Source organism: Mercenaria mercenaria, unplaced genomic scaffold, assembly GCF_021730395.1.
Source record: "Mercenaria mercenaria strain notata unplaced genomic scaffold, MADL_Memer_1 contig_2925, whole genome shotgun sequence".
Classification (NCBI taxonomy): Eukaryota; Metazoa; Mollusca; class Bivalvia; order Venerida; family Veneridae; genus Mercenaria; species Mercenaria mercenaria.
Window position 1 is genome coordinate 52,176 of NW_026461017.1, and position 24,510 is coordinate 76,685.

Sequence of the window (24,510 nt, forward strand, 5' to 3'; positions counted from 1 at the left end):
ATTTGTGTGTAAAATTTCATATTCACCATATGGTTTATTAGACGCATGCCCGCCGCCTTGGAAGTACTCCCTTGATTTTGGAGGTGACTGAGAGTTTTAATTTAATACTTGATTTTTAAATTTTTGTAGGGTAATATAAAGAGGGCTGTTTCTAGGAAAAAGCCTACTTGTAAATCAATCCACTGGTTTTATAAAACCTGTGCAATAATATACAACACTTGATACGGATTTGTATGAGCTGTTTTTGTCACTTGCCCAGATATATCTCTATCCTGTTTACATTCACATAACCATATTTAAGTTTTATCCTATTGCAATCTAGACGATTGTACATTCGACAAATAACTCGCTGTGAGAACAGACATGACTAATAACTAATTTTCTCCAAAAGAGAAATTGTTCAAGAAATATATGGAAATATAAATGGAAGATATTTCGCTTGGTGCACATTTAAGATATTGCAACAGAAACATGTATTTTTATCTTATGTTTGTGTTAATGTTTGTTATGCGTATTGCCGAATGTGAAGTCGTGGATTCGTTTCAAAGAAGTTGCAAATCGTTCTTCTACAAAGGTTCTCCGCCAGAAGTAACGTGGACCTACTATGTCAATATCACCGCATCAAACATATGTCAACGATATCAGAACAGATACCATTTTGCTACGTGGTACAGTTCTACATTCAGAATACCTTTATATTCGGCATACACACTGGAAACTTCTGCTCAACAAACTCGTAACAAAAGAGAAAAAACATGGTTTATTGAACCACAGGTTAGTTTTTACATAATCTTAACAACTTTTATATTCGAACCGAAATGCATTACCTTTCCAAGCATTGATTTTGACATGGACTATAAGTTAATTGACTGAGAATTGTCCGTGCATCCGTGCGTCCGTTCGTCCGTGCGTCCATCCGTCCGTGTCTCTTAACTGGGATAACGGGCCATTTTAGTAGCCCAGACGGGCCGTTTATAAACAAGGGGCCATGGCCCTTTGTTTTGTTTTTTGCTGTAAATGAGTGACAGGGTCTCAGGGGAGGTAAGAATTGTGTTTTCAAGAAATGGCCCATTACACAATGTGTCCGAAACTGGAGTGTGTATGTGTGTGTGTGGGGGGGGGGGCTAAGACCCTTAAGGGACCATTTTCACACTGGTTATTCGGGTACCTACTCGTGTGAGCGATACCGCTCTCGTGTGAATTATGTACATGTTGGTGAACAGGAAATTCACACCTTTAACAGGTTATTATTCCGTATTTAACTGAAGATTTGAAAAGTTCTAGTAATGAATGTGTAATATTATACCTTAACTATATCCATGTCAAATATCTATGTAATATAATCTGAATAACTGTGAAAAAAAAATACGTTTTTTGCTGCGCAAAATGAAGATATTTTAAGGCGATGGTACATATTTTCACGATTGATGGTATTATTTCGGATTATATGAGAAAATTTTTGTTAGGAAAATGAAAAGAAGTCATTCTTTGTGTTAGCCGTTACTTTCATTTCACAAAAACTTGAATCACAGTAAAATTAGATCGATTTTTTCGAAGACAGTGTCTAGAAAAAAAGATACCTCTGACGATGTACCATGGTACCATCCTCGCTGTTTCTGTCAATCGAGCGGATACCGTCCTCGTTATTGAAATGAGCATTACATTGAGGTAGACCCATTTTCTAATTTAGCGATAACCGATAACGTGCAATGACCAGCCAAGATAAAGATAAAACTTTGGTCTTTTATGCCCTCCAGCTACTGGAAGCAGCCTATCCAGAGAAAAACTTCTCACATCGCTTCAAATTCGCTATCAACTTAGTATCAAGATCCATCTGCATAGACACATTCTTATGTGTATTTTCAATTGAATATTGCTTCCATACATTTTGTCTTGTTATTTAAGTTGTTACGGGGTATAAAATGTTCATAGCAAAAACAAAATTAAATTTGTTCAGAAATTCTATGATTTTTGTCAAATATTTTACTGCGATCGACCCATGTTTCTAAGCTTCGTTTTGAGGAATAAAGCCAGTAATTCGGTCGAAAATGTGCTTCGTCAAGAGTAGTCGAAAGAAGCCAGTAGTAAACAGATCCTTATTTCTCCATGTTTTGTTTTTCGAAAATTCGTATGGAACAAACGCTTTAATCACACATTTTACTGCAAGAATACATCATGCACAGGGCCGGATCCAGAAATTTTTGACTGGGGGGGGGGGGGGGGGGGGGGGGGGGGGGGGGGGGGGGGGGGGGGGAGGGCACCATCTTGAACGAAGACATCACTGCCGAAGTGCAAGACTGCAAGGTATTGGAGTGGGTGCCTTTGCCCATGTTTGACGTTAGGCAGGGGTTCCGGGGGGAGGTCGGGTCAGGAGGACTGCTGGAATTTTTTGAAATACAGGCAGAAAATGGTGTCCTCTGGTGTATTTTAGGTCTACATTTTGAAGTATTGGAGGGGTACGATACTTCCCTCTTGATTGGGGGGTCAGGGGGCTCTCCCCTGGAAAAGTTTGAAATACTGGTATGAAATGGTGGCCTCTGGTATATTTCTGGGTTTAAATTTTGAGAAATAATTATTCCTTTGCCAAAATAGTAGGGTGCATCTTTGATGAGTATGTCACTTCTCGGCCAACTGGGGAGGCACGGCTCGGCCAACTGGGGAGGCACGGGCCCCCTTGGCCGGGCCCTGGATCCGGGGCTGATGCATGAAATGAGATGGTTTATGTTTATAGGCCTACACTCTACACTGCAAGTTTTGCGGATCGAAACCGAAAGTAGGGGTTTATTGTGCGGACATGAGCATATTTTAGGGTAGCAGACCACAACTGACTTGCATTTTACTAGGAACTATTACACTCCCTCTTTATTTTCATCGTTACTTTAAGTTATGATAGAACTTTCATGAAAAATAGGTGTTGGAAAAAGTGATGTTCTATTAACAGGCGCGTAGCTAGGGCATTCTTCATAGTAAGCAGAGGTAATGCGTAGGGGTCTTGGTATCCTCCCCATGACATTTTTTTTTTTCATCTGAGAACCGCAAATGGTGCATTTTGGCGTGTATTTGAAGCTAAACATTGCACGAAAACCTTATTCGTTCTTAATCTTTTACATAAGATGTATTATTTTACTAGGTATGCGTGTAATATTGCACGTGCAATTTGTGGTTTATTGATCCATGTTATATGTTTGTAGTATTCAAAACAGGTGGTTGGGGGTAACACACTTTCAAAACATCATTATGACTGGATAACAAGAGATGTTTGTATAAGTATATATTCGAGACGTGTTAAAAGGAATTTTGCTATAACTCCAAACTGAATACTAGTCAACAAAGACATGCTAAGTTTCATGATATTGTTACAAATGTACCAAATAAGAAACTGATGCCTTGCATAGGGAAAATATTTCGGCGAATGTCATCGACGTCTGCATTATGTCAACTTCGTTAAGATGTATTATTATCTTTTCTTCAACTAAAACAGTATTCTGCAAAATGTTTCTTACTCCTTTTAAATTATTTTGCAGTTTGTAATCGTGATCTTGCGCTTAGCGCTTCATGCATCTCTTTCTCTGGCGAGCTGTAAAGCGCAAGATAGCGATGGTGAAGCCATCGTGATTTCGCGCTGTGAACACTTTGCGTATTGTGAAGCGTGAAGTGCGAAATCACGATGGTGAAGCTAAACATCACGGTGGTGAAGGGAAAATTTCGAGGAAAAAAAAAAAAAAAAAAAACAAAAACATTTCGTGCTTTGTCATTTTGATCTCGCGCTTCGGGTATCGCCTTTCCATGACAGAGAAGCGTGAAAGACCAAGCACGAGATCACAACGGCGAAGTGCGAAACTATGAAAATTTCAGGCTTTAACATTAGCATTGGGCAGATTTCGTACCAACAATATTGAATCATAAAACAAGTATTTAAACGTAGCGGGATTGTTGATATAATATTATCTAAACGACATCTAAAACCAAGTATTACACTGAAATCTTGTTTTGATGATTTTTAAAAATGTTGTTTAAGGTCTTTCGAAATATTATACATGTAATTTAGTTACGTAATACGCATTGAAAATATTATATCACCAATTATATAGAAAGAGCATATTTATCTCACTCTGAATTGGTTGTCAAATTCTGTAATATCGTATGACTTGTACCGGTGTCAATAGCGTAAAATTTAAATAGGTGTAATGAATGGATTTCTATTGAATTTTATTTTCTATGGAATAATAGTTGATAATTTCATACACTTAAGTACAATTTTAACATATATCTATGATATCAAAGGCTGAGCGTGAAGCTATTATATCTTTTTTTTTTTATTTATATACCGTTAAGATAAAGTAAATATTACGTCTGTGCAGGCAGTGTTATACAAAAAGTCATATTCAAAAGATTTTAGCCTTGAAAATGTATTTTTTTCCCGATTTCTCAACCAACATTTTATTAATTGTTAACATTGTATTATAATTTTGTTATAGAAATTTCCTCCTAGACAGCGTATGATTGTAATATTTCACATGGTCAGGATTATTACAAAAAAAGCAATCAGATAGTAGGATTATGAGATAAATTGCAAAACTGTACCTAAATTGTTATTAAACTACAGACAATTGGTGAATTTCAATGCACGTTAAGGTATAGGTCTATGTTTCGGAGAAAAAAGTTCGAACGTCATCAAATCATAGAAAGAAAGCATTGTTTTACATGAAAATTTAACAGCGTATAAAACATTTATATTACTCTACAAAACCATTGTCAATTTACTGATATATGTACTGAATTCCGGAAAGGGGCTGCATGAAGGGGCCGCATTTCTGGACAGTTCAGCGCCTTTAAAAACTCACCATTTTTTAAAAGATGTTACACGTCTTCGTTTTGATGCATTTGCAACATCGTGCGAGTGTTTAAACTTTACATAACTAGGTAAAACATCGTTTTTGACAATTGTTTACATTTATTTCTTTACAAATGGCATTCTTATTTAAAGGGGGAGAACTCATTAAGAATATTTTAAGTATCCAACTCTGTGGGACAGAACAGTAAAACATGTATTGGACAGATAAGTTGTGTGTCAAGATGCTGTTCATTCGTTAAAAAAATCTGTTGTTTTGTGATATACTGCTAAACCTTAAATCAACTAGTCATATAAATCAGTTTGCTATACAAATAATGTCTATAAGAAACAGGTCACTTTATTTTTAGTACAAACTCGGGTTATAACGAAAACGCACTTGCTTGTCCCGATGAGTTCGCTAAAACCGGAGTTAACTGTACTTCAAACACAATATGAAGTAAGCAATGATAGTGTATGAAGCCATCTCCGTTGCATGACACTAGCCAATTAATTGTGTATGGTTGCCAGATTTTCACTGGATCAAGGATGGAAAATGAAACAAAAAAGAGAGAAGAAAACGACGAGAAATTTTGGTGAACTGGGTCCACCCTATGCTTGCTCTGGGTAACTTTTGTACATCATTTCAAAGTTATTACAGCTCGTCTGATACTTAAACTTTAACAAAATATCATCTTACCTGTCTTATCATCTGTTGCTAATTCTGTATTGCAAATGGTGATTATGAATCTAAGGGGAGTAAGTTAAAGTATAAACAAACCAATCTGCTCTTATATTGTGCCTTTGTATTGTGCCTTTGTAGATTACAAGAAAACGTTTGATTCTGTCGATCGTATGTGTTTATGGAATGAATTGCTGCAGCATAACATTGATGACAAAGTCTTGAGGCTAAATATGCAATGTATGATAAAGCCAAATCTTGTGTAAAGAGTAGCCAAGGTCTATCAAATTTCTTCATTATAGCTCAACTGGTGTACGACAAGGTGAAAATGTATCACCAATCTTATTTTCTGTTTTCTTGAATGATTTAGTCTCACGTATGCCTATTTTTTTCAGGACTAGTGGAATTATCAAACAATGTAAAGGACCTGCTAAGTGATGAAATGTTTTCAAGTTATTTTTGTTGCTTTATGCAGACAATACAGTGTTATTTGCAGAATCTGAAAATGATTTACAAACTGCATTAAATGTTATGTCAGAATATTGTTATATTTGGAAACTTACAGTTTATTCCAATAAAACTAAGGTTTTTATTTTTCACGTGTAAAAATGCGAAATAAGCCTTCCCTTTATTATAATAATGCGGCACTTGAAGTAGTAGATGACTTCAGTATCTAGGAATTTAATTAACAACAATGGTTACTTCAATAAAACTAAAATGTATTTGGTTACCAAGCTAGAAAAAAAATATGTATGCTCTGTTGAAAAAAATGTAGGAAGTTGCAGCTAAGTATTGATTTACAAATTACGTTTATTGAGTCTGTGGTTCAACCAATATGGATCAGAGGTATGGGGTTGTGGTGATGTTAGCATTGTCAAAAATTTCAGCTTAAAATGTTTTAAAAATGGTACTGAAGGTTAAAAAAGTCAACACCTAATGTCATGTGTTTTTTTGGCGAGCTTGGTGTATTACCAATAGATGTTTTAATTAGAAATAGAATATTGAACTACTGGTGTACAATTATTAATGGTAAAAAAGAAAAGAAAAAGAAACTGTATACTTTACAGGTTCACGTAGAGACTCCATCAGAAAATGTAAATTATTTTTCTTGGATTTCATATGTAAAAGAACTTTTAGAGTAACTTGGATTTGCTGAATACTGGTTGAATCAATCAGTATTTTCACCAGTGTATTTCTGCAATATTGTACAACAGAGGTTGAAGGCCAGTTTATTCAATCTTGGAATGAAAAAATCTTTGCAAATTTCCAGAAAATGTTTGTGTTACAAAATATTTATAACAGGTTTTACCAACAAATCTCGCAATATTCATGTGTCATTTCCGATGTAGGAACAATTTGTTACAAGTTGAAAGAGGGATATTTTTGAATATTGAGCTCAATAACAGGACTTGTTATCTGTGTGATAATACATCTTTAGGAGATGAATTTCATTACATTATAGAATGTCCGTACTTAAATTTACACAGAGTTAAATATATACCAAATGACTTTCTACAGTCAAATGTAATGTCATTTCAACGTTTTTTTCATAGTAATGATAGTACCCTTCTTTTTAAGTTAGCATTGTTTGTACAGAAAATACCTCAATTTTTTTTTGGGAGGAATAGGTTTTTGTCACTGGCAGTTATTTGCTGGCCTGTTAAAACACTGTTTTCAAACCTGTTTAATTCTAAATGTACACCGTCTTTTATCTTTTAGCTTACAAAATATTTGTATCAGAACTATTATGACTGTAAAACTACTGTTTTATTTTATGTAGGCCCTTTAAGTGTTTGTTTTGTTAAATTTGTTGTTATTATAATACTGATGCCCGTATGGGTCCAGTTATAAATAAAATCTTGAAATCTTGAATCTCACAGATTTCCTCCCTTGACGTACATTTAACGTTTACAACCGCTGTGAGGAGTGTGTGAACAAACATAAAAAGAGATTGAATCTGATAACCAGACTTCCATATCTGTTTCTTTTTCTTCAGTTAGTCACCTGTAAGACACTTAATATACAGTAGTGTATATTGTATGCACTTGTAAATAAGTCGCATAATTAGCACGAACTTAATGGAGGGTGCACCTATAATTACAAGATACGATAAAAGGCAGATTTATGAAGTCGCAGCCTCTCCCTATACGAATACATGCCCAGAGAGAGGGTCCGATTTCCCTTTCAGGAAGAAAAAGAAGGCCAGTCTTAACATAAGCACTTTTGCACGGTGCGACGACAAGTTTGGTCGCTTTCATAATGAGACTGAAGGAGAAAAAGAAAAACTCCAAGTAGGCAAGATGATAGAATGTGTAGAATAGAGGGTGGGTGTGAGGGAAGATTTGATATTGGTGAAATACTGCTAACTCACTTCTTTACAATTTAAAAGTTAATATTCTAATCAAATAGGTCTACTAAAGGTCGGGTTTCACATTTCCAGTTCTTATTTCCAGATCCTCAAAGCGATTACCTTTAACTGCGTTCATTTAAGTGTACCGTATTGCGGAAGTAATCGCTGCGGGGAGTTTTATAAATGTTCATTGACATAACGAGGACGGTACCCATGTGCAAACGGGTAGGTATCATTGTTTATTTTCATCCATCGTCAGAGGTACCATCAAAAACAGCGACGGGATGCATATAATTGACATTTTATCAACAAAAATACTTGCAAGTACACGATCCATTCGTTTTGTAGTTGAGTATGCATAGTTTTAAACCCAAAGGGGAGTGCCAAATTCAGTTATCTCAACTTCGAACAAAAAAATACGTCTCAAAACGTCAATTACATGAATTTCGTTACATTTTCTTCAATTTTGTAGTCATATCAATATTATTGAGGACTGATATTTTCACCAGTGCGAATTAATGCATTTCCTCGGACGAGTCTGTCTTTAAAATGTTCAACATGCTTAAATATATGTCATACGTTGGTATTGTTTTTATATACCCTATACAACCTACATGTATATAAATCACACGAGGGCGGTATCGCTCACTCGAGTAGGTACCCGAATAACCAGTGTGATTTTTGTTGATCAGCAGTTTATTGGAGGCCATTGTTGGCCCTTCTTGGCCCCTTAGAAATGGCTCTTTGGCTGTTGGCCCACTAAACGAAAGTAGTGGACCGTCCTTCCGAAGTTCGTGACGCGCCTAGCTAAAAAAGTATTTGATATAAATTGATGAAAACTTGTATGAATCTTTATTATGATATGAACTTGCGTAGCTCCTATTTTTCGTCTGGCTCCGCCCCCTATTTTCAGAGTTATGGCTCCTGAAATAGGCAAAAATGCACATTTTTACCTTGTGACATGCCTAGCTCAAAAAGAATTTGATATAGATTCATGAAATCTTGCAAGAGTCTTAACCATGATATGGACTTGCACACCTCTAATTTTAAACTTGCTCTGCCCCCTATTTTCAGAGTTATGGCCCCTGAAATAGTAAAAACAAATGCATATTTTCACATTGTGACACGACTGGCTCAAAAAGTATTTGATATAGATTCATTAAACCTTGCATGAGTCTTAATCATGATATGAACTTGCGCAGCTCCTATTATTCATCTAGCTCCGCCCCCTATTTTTAGAGTTATGGCCCCTGAAATAGTCATAAATGCACCTTTTCACATTGTGACATGCCTAGCTCAAAAAGTATTTGATATGGATTCATGAAACCTTGCATTTGTCATAATCATGATATGAAATTGCGCACCACCTATTTTTCATTTGGGTCCACCTCCTATTTTTAGAGTTATGGCCCCTGAAATAGTAAAAAATGTATATTTTTACCTTGTAACGCACCTAGCTAAAAAGTATTTAATATAAATGGTTTAAAAAAATAACTTGCATGAGTCTTAATCATGATATGAACTTGCACACCACTAATTTTTTGGCTGGTTCCACCCCCTTTTTCTTTAAAGTTATGGCCCCTTATATAGTAAACAATATTCAATTTTTCACCTAATTATGTGCCTAGCTCAAAAAGTATTAAATGTAAATTCAGGAAACCTTGTTGGAGTCTTTATCTTGATGTGACCTTGCAAACTTAGCATTCTTCTTGAGAATTTTAGCTCTTATTACAGAGTTATGGCCCTTGAAATAGCCAAAATAGTGGATTTTTAGTTTGTGATGCTCATAGCTCAAAAAGTATAGGGCCTAGAATAATGAATCCTTTTCATAAAATATTTGTTGTGGCTATACCCCGTTAAGACTGCAAACATTTGAATTATTGCCCCTTATCTGTGACAAATGTACCAGTGGGGTGCACACCCTGTGTCCTACAGACACATTCTAGTTCTGCACTGAAACATGGTTATGTATCATTAATGGATGTTTAGAACTATTTTGGAAGGGCAAACCCTGTATTGTTGGCAAAACTTGTGGCCCGATCCTTGTGCTTTATATAAGTTTAATTCACCATGCATTTATTAACTTGTAAGCTTGCCATTTCTGCTGTATGATTTGTGGATTTGTACCGAAATTTAAAACAACAGAATATGATTATACTAAACTTTTTTTGCAACTTTTTTATGAGACTTCAGTGTCATCAGCTCGGTACTTCCCGTACGGATTGTTAGTGGCAAAATTGGGGTAGCAACGCTTCATGTCCGATTCCAGTTAAACACAAAACATTTTCGAACTTAATAGATTTAAAAATTCTTTATCTAATGTAAAGTTCCCTTGAATAGTAAGCTTCTTTTCTGCTATCATTTCAAAGTTGGTATCGAACATCTATCGCAACATCCGCCATTTTACAACCGACGGTGTGTGATCCAAGTGTATAATAATAAAATGAGATTAGTATTGAAAATCGCTCGAATCTTGTCCCACACATTTCAATTTTGAGGAGTGCAATGGATAAGAAAGAGAAGTCTGTTAAATTTATAGAAATAAATGGGGACTTTTTTGGTTACAAACAAAGATATTTGAGCATGTTACGAGAACTGTGTTCTTATGTAAACTGTACCGTGCCTCTGAATTCTCTTCCTATTCTCCACCGACTGAGCTCCTGGGCATACGACAAAATATGGAATGGAGTCTCGGAGTGAGATCTTGGAGTGACCTTTGGGTCTAATTTTGGAGTGAGATTTTGGAGTCAAATTAGATGTGGTTTGAAAGTTATTAAGATTAAAAACAGTGGAGTTATTGGTGAAATTAATAAGACGAAGTACAATACTGTAATGATTGATATATGTTACTGTCGCTGTTGCTGCTGCTGTTAATGGAGGTGGTGTTTGAGGTGAAGATTATGATATTGATGATGGTGGTGCTGCTGGTGACGATAGTATTTTCAATGATGATTACTGACGTTGTGATGACAGTGGTGATGGTGATGATAATGGTGATGGTGATTAAGTTGTAGAGGATGATGATTGTTGCTGCGGTTGTGATGAAAGTGATGATAGCGATGGTGGTGATGATAATTAATTAATTTAATTAACTAAAATAATGTTGTTCAAATTTCTGTGACAAAAGTCATACACTTATGAAACAATTTCTTTGTGTAACAACTGAAATGAGGGAGATGACAAAACAATTGACCTTAAAGCCTTCTAATAGTAAGAGCAAAATTTATATATTGTTGCCTGTTATCATTCAAGAAATGTTACAGATCAGAAGACATGGTAAAAGGATCGTTAATAAATGAGTCCCAGAAGCATGCAGCGGGGGAATGATATCATATACTTGCACTGATAAGTGTGTTTAATGTATAATGTAAACAAGGTTAATGTTTTCATGTTTGGCAAGATGTTTGTTGTATAGAAATTCAAATCTCTTATAAAATAATTTAAAAAACTAAAATATTCCATTAATAAACTTTCCAGTTCAATATTGCTATAATGACCTCGAAGATTTTTCTGATGCTGATGTTAATGATGATTATTATTTAAAGATTTTAAACCTAATATGCAGTTAGTCTATTTAAATAATTGCTTCAAAAATAAATGTTTAATTACACTTTCATCATCACAAACATCAATAATTTTCATTAGGAACAACAATATAAATCACCATCATTATCATCTATATGCCGTTATTATTTCACTGACAACAATGTAATGAAAAGGTCTTTATCGCAATCAACATCTTCATCAACAACAACAAAATTATTATCATCATCACCATCTATATGATCATCACCACTAGCAGCAACAATAAGATAAATCAAAACAAAGTCATAAGAAGCGACTTAACTATCGTCCTTCTTTTTCCCGCCATTTCTTAATTTAACAAATAACAACACCATCATCGTCATCACTGTATTAATATCATCAGCAGCATTTTCATCATCAGCATTATAGAAAACATAAAAAACGGTAATATGAGCATACTTTGTATATTACATCATCCTCAGATAACGCAGCAAAAACTATCATCATCAATATCAACATCATCATCATCATCATCATCATCATCATCATTAGTAGCAGTGCCATTTCCAACAACATTACCGCTCCACCACTTACCTTCATTTTAACATTTATCAAGTAATCAATAACAACAAAACATATGATTTTGACTACAAAATCTCACTCAAATTTCCCACTCCAAAATCTCACTCCTGACTCCACTCCATGTCTCCACTCCAAGACATCTCTCCATACTTTGCCGTATGCCCTAACTATATAACATCTAATCCTATCACAACCTGAAATACTTTTACATTTTTCATACATTATAATTATATAAGTATACAAGTAAACAAAATTGCAATTTGTCAACATTTATTTTCTTCTTTTGTTTAAAGGTGTAAATAAATGGTAAAATTTCCTGACTTTTCCCTGACCTGGAAAAAATATTTCCCACCCCTGACTTGATCCTGACTGCAGGAACCCTGATTTAGACAGTGGAGTTTTAAACCAAATGGCCTTTTGAATTATAAATCTAATATATTTAGGCCCCTTGTTTGTCAAAAATTATTTTGAGTATTGTATATAGATATATTTTCGAACATTTTTTTCCGTGATGGCATCTCCTCGGATCCTGCTAGAAATTTCACGACCTTTGTTATAAAAAGTTTAAACTGAAACCCTGGATCCATCTGACTAGACCCATAATGACAATAGCAAGCTAAGTATTTCGGGTACATTTTCACTGTTCTCCGTTTCAGTAAATTACTTGTATTGCACTAGGTTATAGTATATAATACCTGAATGGAATGAACATGTACACAACAGTATTCAAAGATAGATAGAAAAGCCATGTCAAAGCACTAAATTCACATTCAAATTGGACATAACAATTGTAAGATCAGATTATGGGTCAACTGCCTGAGCGTTCATGGCTTATCACATTACAGTTCATACTCATGCAAAATTATGTATTAAACATAAATATAATCATAACTCTGAACTGCCCTTAGTACGAGTACCAGAGTACACTGCAGCTGTATGTGCATTTATGTGGAAACAGAAAAATATGATAAACAAGTGGATGTTAGTTTGTCATATACAATATTTTATTTCAAGACAGAAATCTTGTCTATTCTCTGCAACGAATGGTGACTTTTTACACCAATAACAGATATGTCAAGCAAGTTATCAGGGTCTTAAATTGACAAGAAATTTTAGTCATTGGTGTGTCGAGGAATTTACTAGGGTCTTAAATAGGTAAGCAATTTATCTCATGGAAATGCCAAGCAAGTTATCAGGGTCTTGAAATGACAAGTTTTAGCGGAAAATAATAGGACAGTTTTCGCAGATTTTTAAACAAAAAAGCAATTTTCAGAGCGTACATATCTTATCATTTTGAGTAGCTTTTCACACACAGCAGTCCGAGAAACAATATTTAACACCTTTAACAAGTTCTAAGACAAATTAATTCATAAAAAAGATATGTTACTGTGTTTTTTCACAAACCGGTGAAATATGTCAAATCGGGCATATTCAAATTAATATATTTAAATTTCTACAGCATAAAATTTAAATAAAAGTTTTATATGCTGTCTTTGAGAATTTGTTATGCATTTCTTTGTAAATACTGGACAAAGAATAAGCATGTAAGCAGGTTTTGAAAAACATACATAAACGGTGGAACTGGTCACGTCCGTGTGATAATCACGCTACACCGGAAAAGCAGCGATATCTTCAATCATTGGCACATGCCTTAAATATAATCATATGAACGAAAACAATAATTTACAACTGTAAGAAATTAAATTTAAATCTACATTGAAGAACTGTCATATATTCATCTATATTTCTGCAATCTTGCGCTAAAAGTAAACGTTATATTTAGCATTTTTGGGTTTTCACTACTGCAGTATGGACTCTAAACTGTGGCTAACTTCAGTGAGTGTCTTAGTAAACTTATCATCAGTCATAAAGCTTGATCATTATTAATAAATTTTCGTCATTGATTGTTTGAACAAAAATAATTTATTAATCAACAGTCATTTATCATTATGATTCATCTTTAATTCATTATCATAAGACAACATTATTTTATGATCATTATTCGTCGTTTCGTCCATCATTAAGCAGCATCTATTCATGGTAATTATTCATTAACTATCATACTTATTCATCATCATTATCAGTCATTATCATGATAGTCGTTATTATCAACAGCAGTCATCATCATCATCATCATCATCATTTATCTACCTTTCTCTCATTGCCATAATCAATCATCATCATCATACATCAATTTTCATTGCCTCGTGCTTATCATCAGTTATGATTATTATTCATTCAATCAATCATCATCACTATCTATCCAATCATCAATCATAATCATATTATTCTTTCAATCGTCATCACCATCACCATCCATCTAATCATCAGTCATTGTCTGTCTAATCCATTCTAATCCTTGTTAATATTATCATCAGCCGTCATTTTACTTATTCAGGAAAGTCGTCATTATTATTACTCATCTTTATGATTATCAATCATCATTTGCTTTTATCATCAAACTCATCATTTAGTCGACTTTCAACAGTCATCATAACCATTCATCTTCATCAGCAGGATCAGCAGCTTTTACTCATTTGTATGAGAAAGAAATGGTAGCCGAAGAAAATCAAATTTATTTTCTGTCTTGGAGTATCAGACAGTATTCAATGGCCCAGTGGTCAATAATTTCATAATTATAATACACTCAGTCAGTTTAAAAATGAAGACAAAATTGGCAAATTTATTTATTAAAGACAACATACATGGTAAATTTTGAAATGCAAAGAATTGCCACAAGCTTTATATACATTTTAGGAAAAACGCATATTTGGCATCCGCATATACAATTGGAAAAAAATCCAAATTTTCAGCTGGATACTATCCCATTTTTTAATTTGAAAAGAAAAGCAGCATAAAAATTGATCAAAGTGGATTTTACATTTTTTTAAAGCAGTTTCTGTTTCAAGTATTATAGTTAACGTATAATGTATAAGAAAACTCGTTTATCATATTTACAACCGCCAACAATAGATTTGCATTTTTTCAATTGATTTTTTTGGGGTACTTTTTTGTACATAGATCTTAATATCTTGAAATATTACAATACGCTATCATATCTTTATGGTCCTTAAACTACAATAAAAACTAGAAGTGAAGATTCTAAGTCACTCAGAAATAGTAGTGAAATTTGCTAAAATCCTTGTTTTGCAAAAATATCCTGGTGACTGTTCATGACAGTTCTTCCTGTTTAGATTGCAAGATGAGCAAAATGCTATTTTAATATTAGCCTGTCATATTACTAGAAATACTATCAGAACTATCAGAATTTCCAACATAAAGCTTTAATAATGATTTTTAATCTGTCGGTTACTTATGCAATACAGAAAAAGCAGTCAAAGCAAACTCTGAAAATTAGGTGATATGTAAGGGCAGCTTCCTTAGGTTTTAATTTTTGAGCAAAACAAGTACATGTATTTCAAAATTTCAAATTTATCTCAAAATCTATTTAACAAATTATTCATATCATTTCTTTATTTTATTCACATGCATGCATTACATAATAAAGCAGTTCAGGAAGCATTTGCTAAATAATTGCTGTAATTATGAATTTCTAGCAAATATTGGTGTTACTAAGTTGTGAATAGTGCATTTTTGTTTTATGAATCCACTACGAATGTATTTTCTTCTTGTTTTTGACTTTGAGATACACATGTGATTTCGTGCCTACCAGTTTGTTTCAGAAATATGTATGTATAAATTGCTAGAAATTGTATGTTTTGATACCTCGGCGCTTACAGACAAAGATGGTAAAATACTAAACGTGGCCTACCAGTTCCTACTGGAAACATTAAAATACATTTTATGCCCCTGGACATATAGCGATTTAACTGCCCGTCCGTCCGTCTGTCCGTCCGTTCGAACAAGATCGCTTACAGTCTACATTAATGACCCGATTTATTTCAAACACACACTCAACAATCTACAAACTGACCTGTATATAAATGACCTTGACCCTTATATGCCTTCACTGAGAAATGTAATATCATTTGATTTTATAAACAAACGCTGTGGATTTTGTAAGACAAGAATAACAACACCAGCTCCTCGTGCGCAGGTGACAATGGTCACGGTTCAAGCCAAAGAAATCACAATATTCGATAGAATTGATGAATGATAATGAATGAATATCTAAATATTTGCAAAAAAGTTGCAAGTATTAAATAATTGTTATAAATTGATGTTACATTTGTCTTGAGTGTATAACATAGTCTTGGAGCTAGTCTAAATTTGATTTTAAATGATGCAATATCAATTTAGGAAAGTGTATAAAGTTTTTAAACGTTGATTGTTACATGAATAAAATGGTGTACTGTAATGAACTTTTTCTTATACTACCTTGTTCAAAGAACTGGCTATTAAACCAAACCAGATTTATGTTAAGCGTCCAATCATTTTTCGAAAGCTTCCTACCTGCAAGAAAATAACACAAAATTATGGCTCTTGACGAAGTCAAAATTCTGCATAAAAGGGTCTAAAAGTTTGTGTTGCATGTATCTCAAAAAGTTTTAGACCTAGGATTATGAAATTAATTGAAGTAATTTTCAGCGTGTGAAGTTGTGCAACTGGGTTTTTTTATTTGAGATGTCACTCAGCCAGACCAAAAGTAAGGCCCTTGACTTAGCCAGTAATATATGCATGAAAATATATGTCTCACGTATATTAAAACGTATATGAAACATAATAGGAATATTATTGAGCATGGTAAGTTGTGCATCTTTAGTTTTGTTTGGGATTTCTGTCGGTCAGTGGCCCTTGATTTAGTAAAAAATATGCATAGAGGTCATACAAGCTTGTATCGCATGTATCTCGAAAAGTACTGGGCTTAAAGAAATAAAATTTTAAACGATTGTTTTATAGCATGTGAAGTTGTGCATCTGGTTGTGTTGCATATGTTTTGAAATATTTGACCTGGAGCCATGAAGCCATGTAGTGCACTTTGGTTTTGTTTAGGATATCACTCTACCAGACCAACAGAGTTATGGTCATTGACCTATTGACAAATACAGTATTAATTCAATTATTTTTTCTTTACATGTTCTATAGCAATTAGATCTTGCCTGAATGTTTGTTTAAATATACTTAGATATGATTCTTATGAGTATAGTTACAGGTTTGATGTTAGCAAATCGAAGCTGTTTCAGCGAACATTAAATTTGGTGTGGCTTAAAAGACTGTATATAATTTCTGTACAGGTTTGCATATCATGTCTGTCATAATTGAATTTATTATACCTCAAATAAATGCTGCGCAAAATCGTTATTTTTTTTTCGTTGCGCCTGTGATATGATCACATGCGCAGGAGCGCTACTTTGGTTTTCATATCTCCATTTATGTGAATGATACTTTCGCATTGATTAAAAGACTGCAACTATCAATTTTATCTAAAAATAAGAAAGTTATTGACTGCTGACGCAACGCTGAAATACTGAAATTCGCGCATATATGTGAAAGTGTCGGTTAAGCCTATCATTTGGCTTGAAAAAAGTCTTACTGACAAAGTAAATTTGCCACAATTTTGGAGTGCTCTCTTGTAAAGACCCTACTGTCTTTTTATTGGTTATTAATAATCTACATTTTAATAATTATTTCAATAAGTCATTTGACTAATCATGTTGATTTTCCAGTAAATGTTTTGACCTTTATTTATATTCGGTTAAATAAAATAAATATTGCATTCCTTAAAGGATGATATGAAAATGTTTACCCCTCGAAATATGAATATAGACCTCGACTGATGTCTCGGTCGATATGCAAATATCTCGAGGTGAACATGTTTTATATTACCCGCTCAATGTTACGGGAAAGGTGTTAGATTTAGAATACTGGTAAACAATGATTTAGATCTGTTTCAGCTGTCAGGCATGAGCTATTCAAACGAGATGACAATAGCGGGTACATACACAAATACGTATAAGATAGTTCAGGCGATAAACGCTGATTATCGAAATACAAACTATGATAAAGGTCATCTTAATCCAAATTTCTACCAGAGTGGTGACAGTGGTACTGCTACATTCACTCTCACAAACGCCGTTCCTCAGGACCCGTGCTTTAATCAGCAAATGTGGAAGGCTTTGGAAGTACGTTCAAAACAAACTATGGAAAGGCTCTGCAGTTTTGCTGGTGCTAAAAGGTTTATATACTAATTACAATTGCTAATTCGCTATTCAAATACTGTCATTAAGATTTCCTCAAGATTCGAACCCCGCTCGGGTCTTCAATTTTGGAATCCTAACAACTGACATATATAAGGTCTTTGCCTCTACCAAGGTTCCTGAAAAACTGCCCGGGGGTCATCCTGCGAGGATTCTTCTCTAGCACGGGGGAGGAAGTGTTACATGAAGGATGGAGTTCTTCTGATAACCTGTCTTGTTTTCTTCTGATAACTATTACGGAGTTCCTGGAAAACGTTATAGAGTTCTTCTGATATCTTTATGACAAAACAAGGAATCTGTCGACGAAATGGTAATTATAAATCTTTAAAAAGAGAGAATGGGGTGTAAAAGTCTGATGATCAAGGTTGCCTAATGTTTTGCGCTATGCGCCAGAAAAAAACCTGCTTAGTCTAATATCAGCGCCACTTCTTTGAAATCAAGACATTTTGAGTAAAATATCGAAATCGTTTGCTTATTCATACATATTAACCTACTCATTCACGTTCTTAATCATCAACACGCGCAATAGCCTAATTTGAGTGCAAAACTGCAAACATAAACCACTACCTAACAATTTTATGCCCGATTTTTCAAATGTTACCGAGTTCAGGTGATAACTCTGAAGATGTCACAGAGTTCTTATGATAACTGTTGTTACTGCCAGGGTGTTTCTTGAGCTAAGTTAAGATACTTTTTAATTAATTTTATTATTTAGAAAGGGTGTTAATCATGTTCTAATGTAAGATAATTATCCAAGGTAAAGTATTATGGATATATAATGTATGATATGAGTCTTTTGTAAAGTTTAAAACTATGTTCAGTATAATGACATATATATAGTAAAATTCGAAAATAGGTAACAAATGCAGTAAATTGTATTGTTCGTTCCATCAACGTCTTTTCATGCGTGACCATGTTATGACAAGAAGGAAATGATTCTAAATTAAAATTGTAATTGTATGGTATCTGTTGATTAGGGACCATAATTTGCCACGCGACAGTAAATTATACTCCATAATCAACAAAAGTCGTACAATAACTAATACGTAAACCGCGGCAAAAGTTATACTAAAACACACCAAAATTATAGCTTAAAATGTACATGACAATATACATATAATTTATCAAGTATAATTGTGTATATGCGATTTTGTTAATGTTTATCGCATGACAATTTTCATTAAGTTATAGACCTTAATCCGAACGCTTTCGCATACTATGTATACAGTTGTATTCATATCAATAGTTCTGCATAAATAATGTATTAATGATATTAATAATAATGATATATATTATAACTTTACCATCATAATTCTTCTAATCCTTCATACAGTAGAATTTTATTAGTAGACGCGGAAAGGATACAGTCACAGTGCGACATTACACAGAGGGTGAATTCAAATGTGACCGGCGTAAATTCTGCGATAAAACGTAATTGGTATTGTCATAGCATCTTACAGAATGCATATAATTTTCAATGCGCTGAATACTGAGTACCAAAAAGGGGCTTGACATCCTCATACATGCATATGCCATTTGTCTTAAAAATATCATAATGCATATTAATGTGAATTATAAAGTGCTATCTATATCAATCCTTCACCAAAAACGATCTTTGCATTTGCCAAAATGCTATAAGATGAACAGAAGTGCATTTTGAGTTTACTGGGAAATATTTAAAGTAAGAGGAATAGTTAGCTAGATCATCATTATGAGCGTACACAGTCCCGTTAAAAGTAACATCTAGTTTGAGTTAAAAATATAACACTAAAACGTTATCATTTGCACTCAAAAACACACATACAATACAATATATCATATAACCATAATACTGTACCTTCTATAAAAATCTTACACTACAACATGATTAACACCCTTTCTTAATAATAAAATTAGCTAAAAAGTATCTTAACATAGCTCAAGAAACACCCTGGCAGTAACAAAAGTTATCCTAAGAACTTTGTGACATCTTCAGAGTTATCACCTGAACTCCGTAACATTTGAAAAATCGGGCATAAAATTGTTAGATAGCGGTTTATGTTTGCATCCTTGCACTAAAATTAGGCTATTGCGTGTGGGGAGGATGAAGAACGATTTCGATATTTTACTCAAAATGTCTTGATTTTAAAGAAGTGGCGTTGATTATTAGTCTTAACAGTTTTTTTTTCTGACGAATAGCACAAAAAATTAACCAACCTTGATCATCAAACTTTAGTTTTACTTCTCATTCTCTCTTTATAAAGATTGATAATTATCATTTTGCCAACCGATTCCTTGTTTTGTCATACAGATATCAGAATAACTCTATAACGTTTTCCAGGAACTCTGTAACAGTTATCAGAAGAAAACATGACAGGTTATCAGAAGAACTCCATCCTTCGTGTAACACTTCCTCCCCCGTGTCAAGTAAAGGGCTTTAACCTACGGAGGAGAATTTAAATAAATTAAAATATGCAAATGCTAAAATGTTGTTAATTGTGTGATTTTATTTTTTCTTTGATATGTGACCGTGAACTGTTGTGTTGGCCGATGCTAGGATTCACATTATGAAAGGTGATAAATATTATAGAGTTGATTATTATTCCTATAATATTTATCACCTTTATTCATTAGTATAAACCATTAAAGAGAACAGAATGACATTTTTTTCTGTTTTTACATTTTTGATTCCTTGCAAAGTTGGTCTTTGTTTACAGGCAGCATTCACTAAAACATATCGATATACAGGCCCATCAAAAGTTGTATCACTTTCGGCTGAGTTTGATTACACAGTCAAATTAAAAAAAATATGATAGTGGCTGAGTAAATCTTTTAATGGCAGGGTAATCCTATATTGGCCTAGATGAAAGAAAATATTGCAAACTTTATCGTTCTATAAAACCGGCAATAAGTGTAATATTAAGGCTAATATTACAAAGTTATGGTAATGGACCCGTAATAGTGTACCTCCTTTTTGAAGAGTATTCAATTCCTACCATAAACCTACTTTGAGGACGGATTACACCAAACCGGAAGTGACTACTCAGTGTTACATGTGAAGTAGTCCAAAATGTAGTTCCATGCTATGGATGAAATCTGGTATAATGAGTGACATGAGGAGGTCACAGTTAAATTTTAGGCTTATTTTTTATTGCTTATTGTATTGAGAAAAGATCTAGACCATTTTCATTGTGAATTTCCTGGAATAAGTTTTATTCTTTGCGAAAAATGTCTAACTACGCGTAATTGCTAAACGGCTGTCTTAATGGGGGCATTTTTAGAGGGTGATGTTTCTCAGAACAGATTATTTTTCTTATATACCACATAACATGTCAATATTTTTCTATTTTTGATAAGAAGACATTTTATACTAAATGACCATATATGGTTTTCATATCATTGAAATGCTCTAAGGTGCTGAAAATGAGGTCTGAATGTTTTGTTATTAATATGAAATAAATAAGAAATTGAATTGGTAGAATGTAACCTATTGACTAATTTTTCGAGAGGGCGTAGGTTCAAGCCCTACTCGGACCAAACTTTTTTTTCTACAAAGATTTTTTTTATTTGATAAGCCGTTTCTTGCTGTATAAAGTGAATTTTACCTCTGATAGAGAAGGTTGCAGGGTTAGACTTGGTTATGTTTATATGTAGAGAGCAAAATTTAAACAGTCTCACAAGGACTCGGCCATAATTTTTCAGTGTTGGAGCTTAATTTCTGTCCTTTTACTTTTTACTTGAGGCTCCCCAGAAAAAATGTTATCGACAGTTTTATTTTGTGTTTTATAATTGTTAACCAATATTTTGAGGTTTCTTTAATCGAAATTATTGGTATAATGAATTCCCTGCGTTCGGTTTGTACAGTGGTTATTACTTTGAAATTTGTCTCTATTTTAGCTTGAGGAAATATCATAAATTATTCATGGTAAAAGTTGTTTTAAAATTGCAATACAGTGTGAAACAATGTTAACTTTTAAGTCTGTATCAAGTTAATGCATTTTTAAACATTACTATTACGGGTCCACTAACTTAATCAAACTTAATATTACTATGGCAAGTTAGCTGTTTGGGTAAGTATATGCTTTTTAACAACAAGAAAAGTATCTACATTTGTGTAAATATTTTGTTTTCTTTTAATCCCAAATAAAGTAAGTTTAGGGTTTCCGTTGTTTTAAGATCTTTTTAGTTATGACATTTATACAAGTAAATAACCCAGTTAAAGATTCAATATGTATAATTATAACATCTCAATAAGTAAAGAACAAACACTTTGGATGTAGACCTATATTAGCACAATATTATCTAATTTCAACTACAAATGAATTTAAAACGTGGAGTCAATTATTTATTGCAGGTACTTTGTAACCGGTGCTGTTCCTTCAACAATCCGTATTCCCAATGATGAAACTGACAGAGAAATGAACACACAGAGGGAATATAACCGAGTCAGTGTTCCTAGTGTCTTGTGGACAGCGGCTTGTTGTGACTCTTCTAATGCACCGAAGAATGAGGACAAACATAAAGGTTTCTCATTTGGCTATTACGGTGAAAATAAACCTGACTCTTATATATTTCCTTCCCCAGTAGGCCTGCTAGAAAACATACTTCAAAGAACATATATAGGTGTGGCGAATTTTAAGATTTTTAAAGACTCCTGTTATTCCTCGTCAAATAACTCTGAAGAGGCCTTATCTTCTTTGACTGTTCCATTACACCGTAAGCTTGGAAGATTAATTTATTCTACGACTGGCCAATATGGGTCGACAAACCTTCTTGTTAAGAGAGACAATTATATGTTCAGCATATATTCAGGCATGCAGAGTAATGAGGATATTGCTGACGAAGATTGGACAATGGGTGTGACTTTTGGAATAAGAAGCAAACGTAGCAGTATTCGGCACATTCGTGATTTGTTAGCTCCTTTTAAATTGGCAACTCTCCTTGTATCTCCAAGACACTCCAACGTTGAAAAACGTGAATTGCTTAAACTGCCTTCAGAAACGATTGACGAGTATGCGGTTGTACCCTCTGAGCAGCCGACACTCAGTGCAACTGGTTCCCGGTGCCGCCAAGATCATCCATGCGATTATTACTCGAAATCTTACAAATGGTGCTACACCGATAGGAAAGACCACTGGGATTATTGCTGTAATGGTACATGTGGATTTGAGGAAGGGACACGCTACTCTTGGTGCTATACAAGTGGATCGCGACACTGGTGGAGCAGCAAATGGGCGTACTGTTCACAAAGAAGTTCCATGATAACTGTTACCGGTGAACGATGTAGGCTGGACCATGAATGCGGGACCCATACTACAGGTTACTATTGGTGTTATCTAGACACAGGTAACTTCTGGCAATATTGTTGTCAACCTTGGCACGACTGTTCTTACCATGGTGAATCCTATAAATGGTGTTATGTTGGATATAAGAATACAACAAAATGGAAAGAATGCAATTATTGAGCAAAAAGTGAGGAATCAATTAAGAGCGAAAGATTTACTTGAAATTCCGATATAGAACAAATGCTGGCCATGCTTTAATCAAATTAATAATAAATTGCGACATTACATATACAGACCTGAATATATGCACATATTTGAGAATTGAATACTACTTTTTGTGCGTTTATAAGGGTAATAATCTTGTCACTTCTTACAAATCCATGAATCGTACTAGCGATTTTTGGATGATCTGCAATAAGTCCTAATGTTGTTCTACTCGTATAAACGCACAAAAAACATTCAATTCTTGTATTTACATGTCTACAAAAGGTAACCAAAAACAAATAAATGGTTTGGATTTCATGAATTGTAGAAAATCAAAATAGATGTCAGAATATCGATTATACATATCAAAAGAATAGTCAGAAAGACACAAAAGACACGCTAACGTTTAATTGTAATTCGCCTTCCAAAAAAAAAAAAAAAAAAAAATAAATAAATAAATAAATAAAAAAAAAAAAAAGATACAGTAACTGATTTTTATTAAAACATACTTAAAGCAATGAAAAATATGTAGTTGCGTCGATTCATTTTTTTTATCTACACTGTCAGAAATAGTTTTAGCTGTAGTTTTGACGTCCAATTCGAATGACGCCATTTTTTCATGTTTTTGTAAATGTCAGATTGCTCGTACTATATAGCGGAAAGTGCCACAGTTAATTTTACTGCACTTATGTTGGTTGTACGATAATAAACGTTTATTTTCTTCCCATGATAAATATATAGTGAATGTGAATATATCGAAATGTACAATGGTTAAACACATCAAAAGCGCTGCATGTATAATTTTCATTAATTAGTCGATCTGATGAAATTCCTTCTGATACAACAACAAATTCAATAAAATAAATAATTTTTATAACACAGTATTTTCCCTAAGGGGTACCAAATGTTTAAAG

At 33.8% G+C, this 24,510-nt stretch overlaps 1 protein-coding gene across 1 annotated transcript; it reads left to right on the plus strand.

Annotated features, from left to right (window-relative positions):
* Positions 1-273: 273 nt before the first annotated feature.
* Positions 274-24,074, plus strand: LOC128552580 (uncharacterized). Its single transcript, XM_053533634.1, has 3 exons — positions 274-774; positions 17,826-18,106; positions 22,462-24,074. Exons 1-3 carry the CDS (start codon positions 424-426, stop codon positions 23,570-23,572), a joined length of 1,743 nt encoding a protein of 580 aa, XP_053389609.1. The 5' UTR covers positions 274-423; the 3' UTR covers positions 23,573-24,074.
* The last annotated feature ends 436 nt before the right edge of the window (positions 24,075-24,510 follow it).

Excerpts from the sequence above, each read along its gene's own strand:
- LOC128552580 (XM_053533634.1), top strand. The coding sequence starts at position 424 with ATGGAAGATATTTCGCTTGGTGCACATTTAAGATATTGCAACAGAAAC. Across the intron at positions 775-17,825 it reads CATGGTTTATTGAACCACAG|CTGTCAGGCATGAGCTATTC; the intron begins GTTAGTTTTTAC and ends GATCTGTTTCAG. Across the intron at positions 18,107-22,461 it reads AGTTTTGCTGGTGCTAAAAG|GTACTTTGTAACCGGTGCTG; the intron begins GTTTATATACTA and ends TATTTATTGCAG.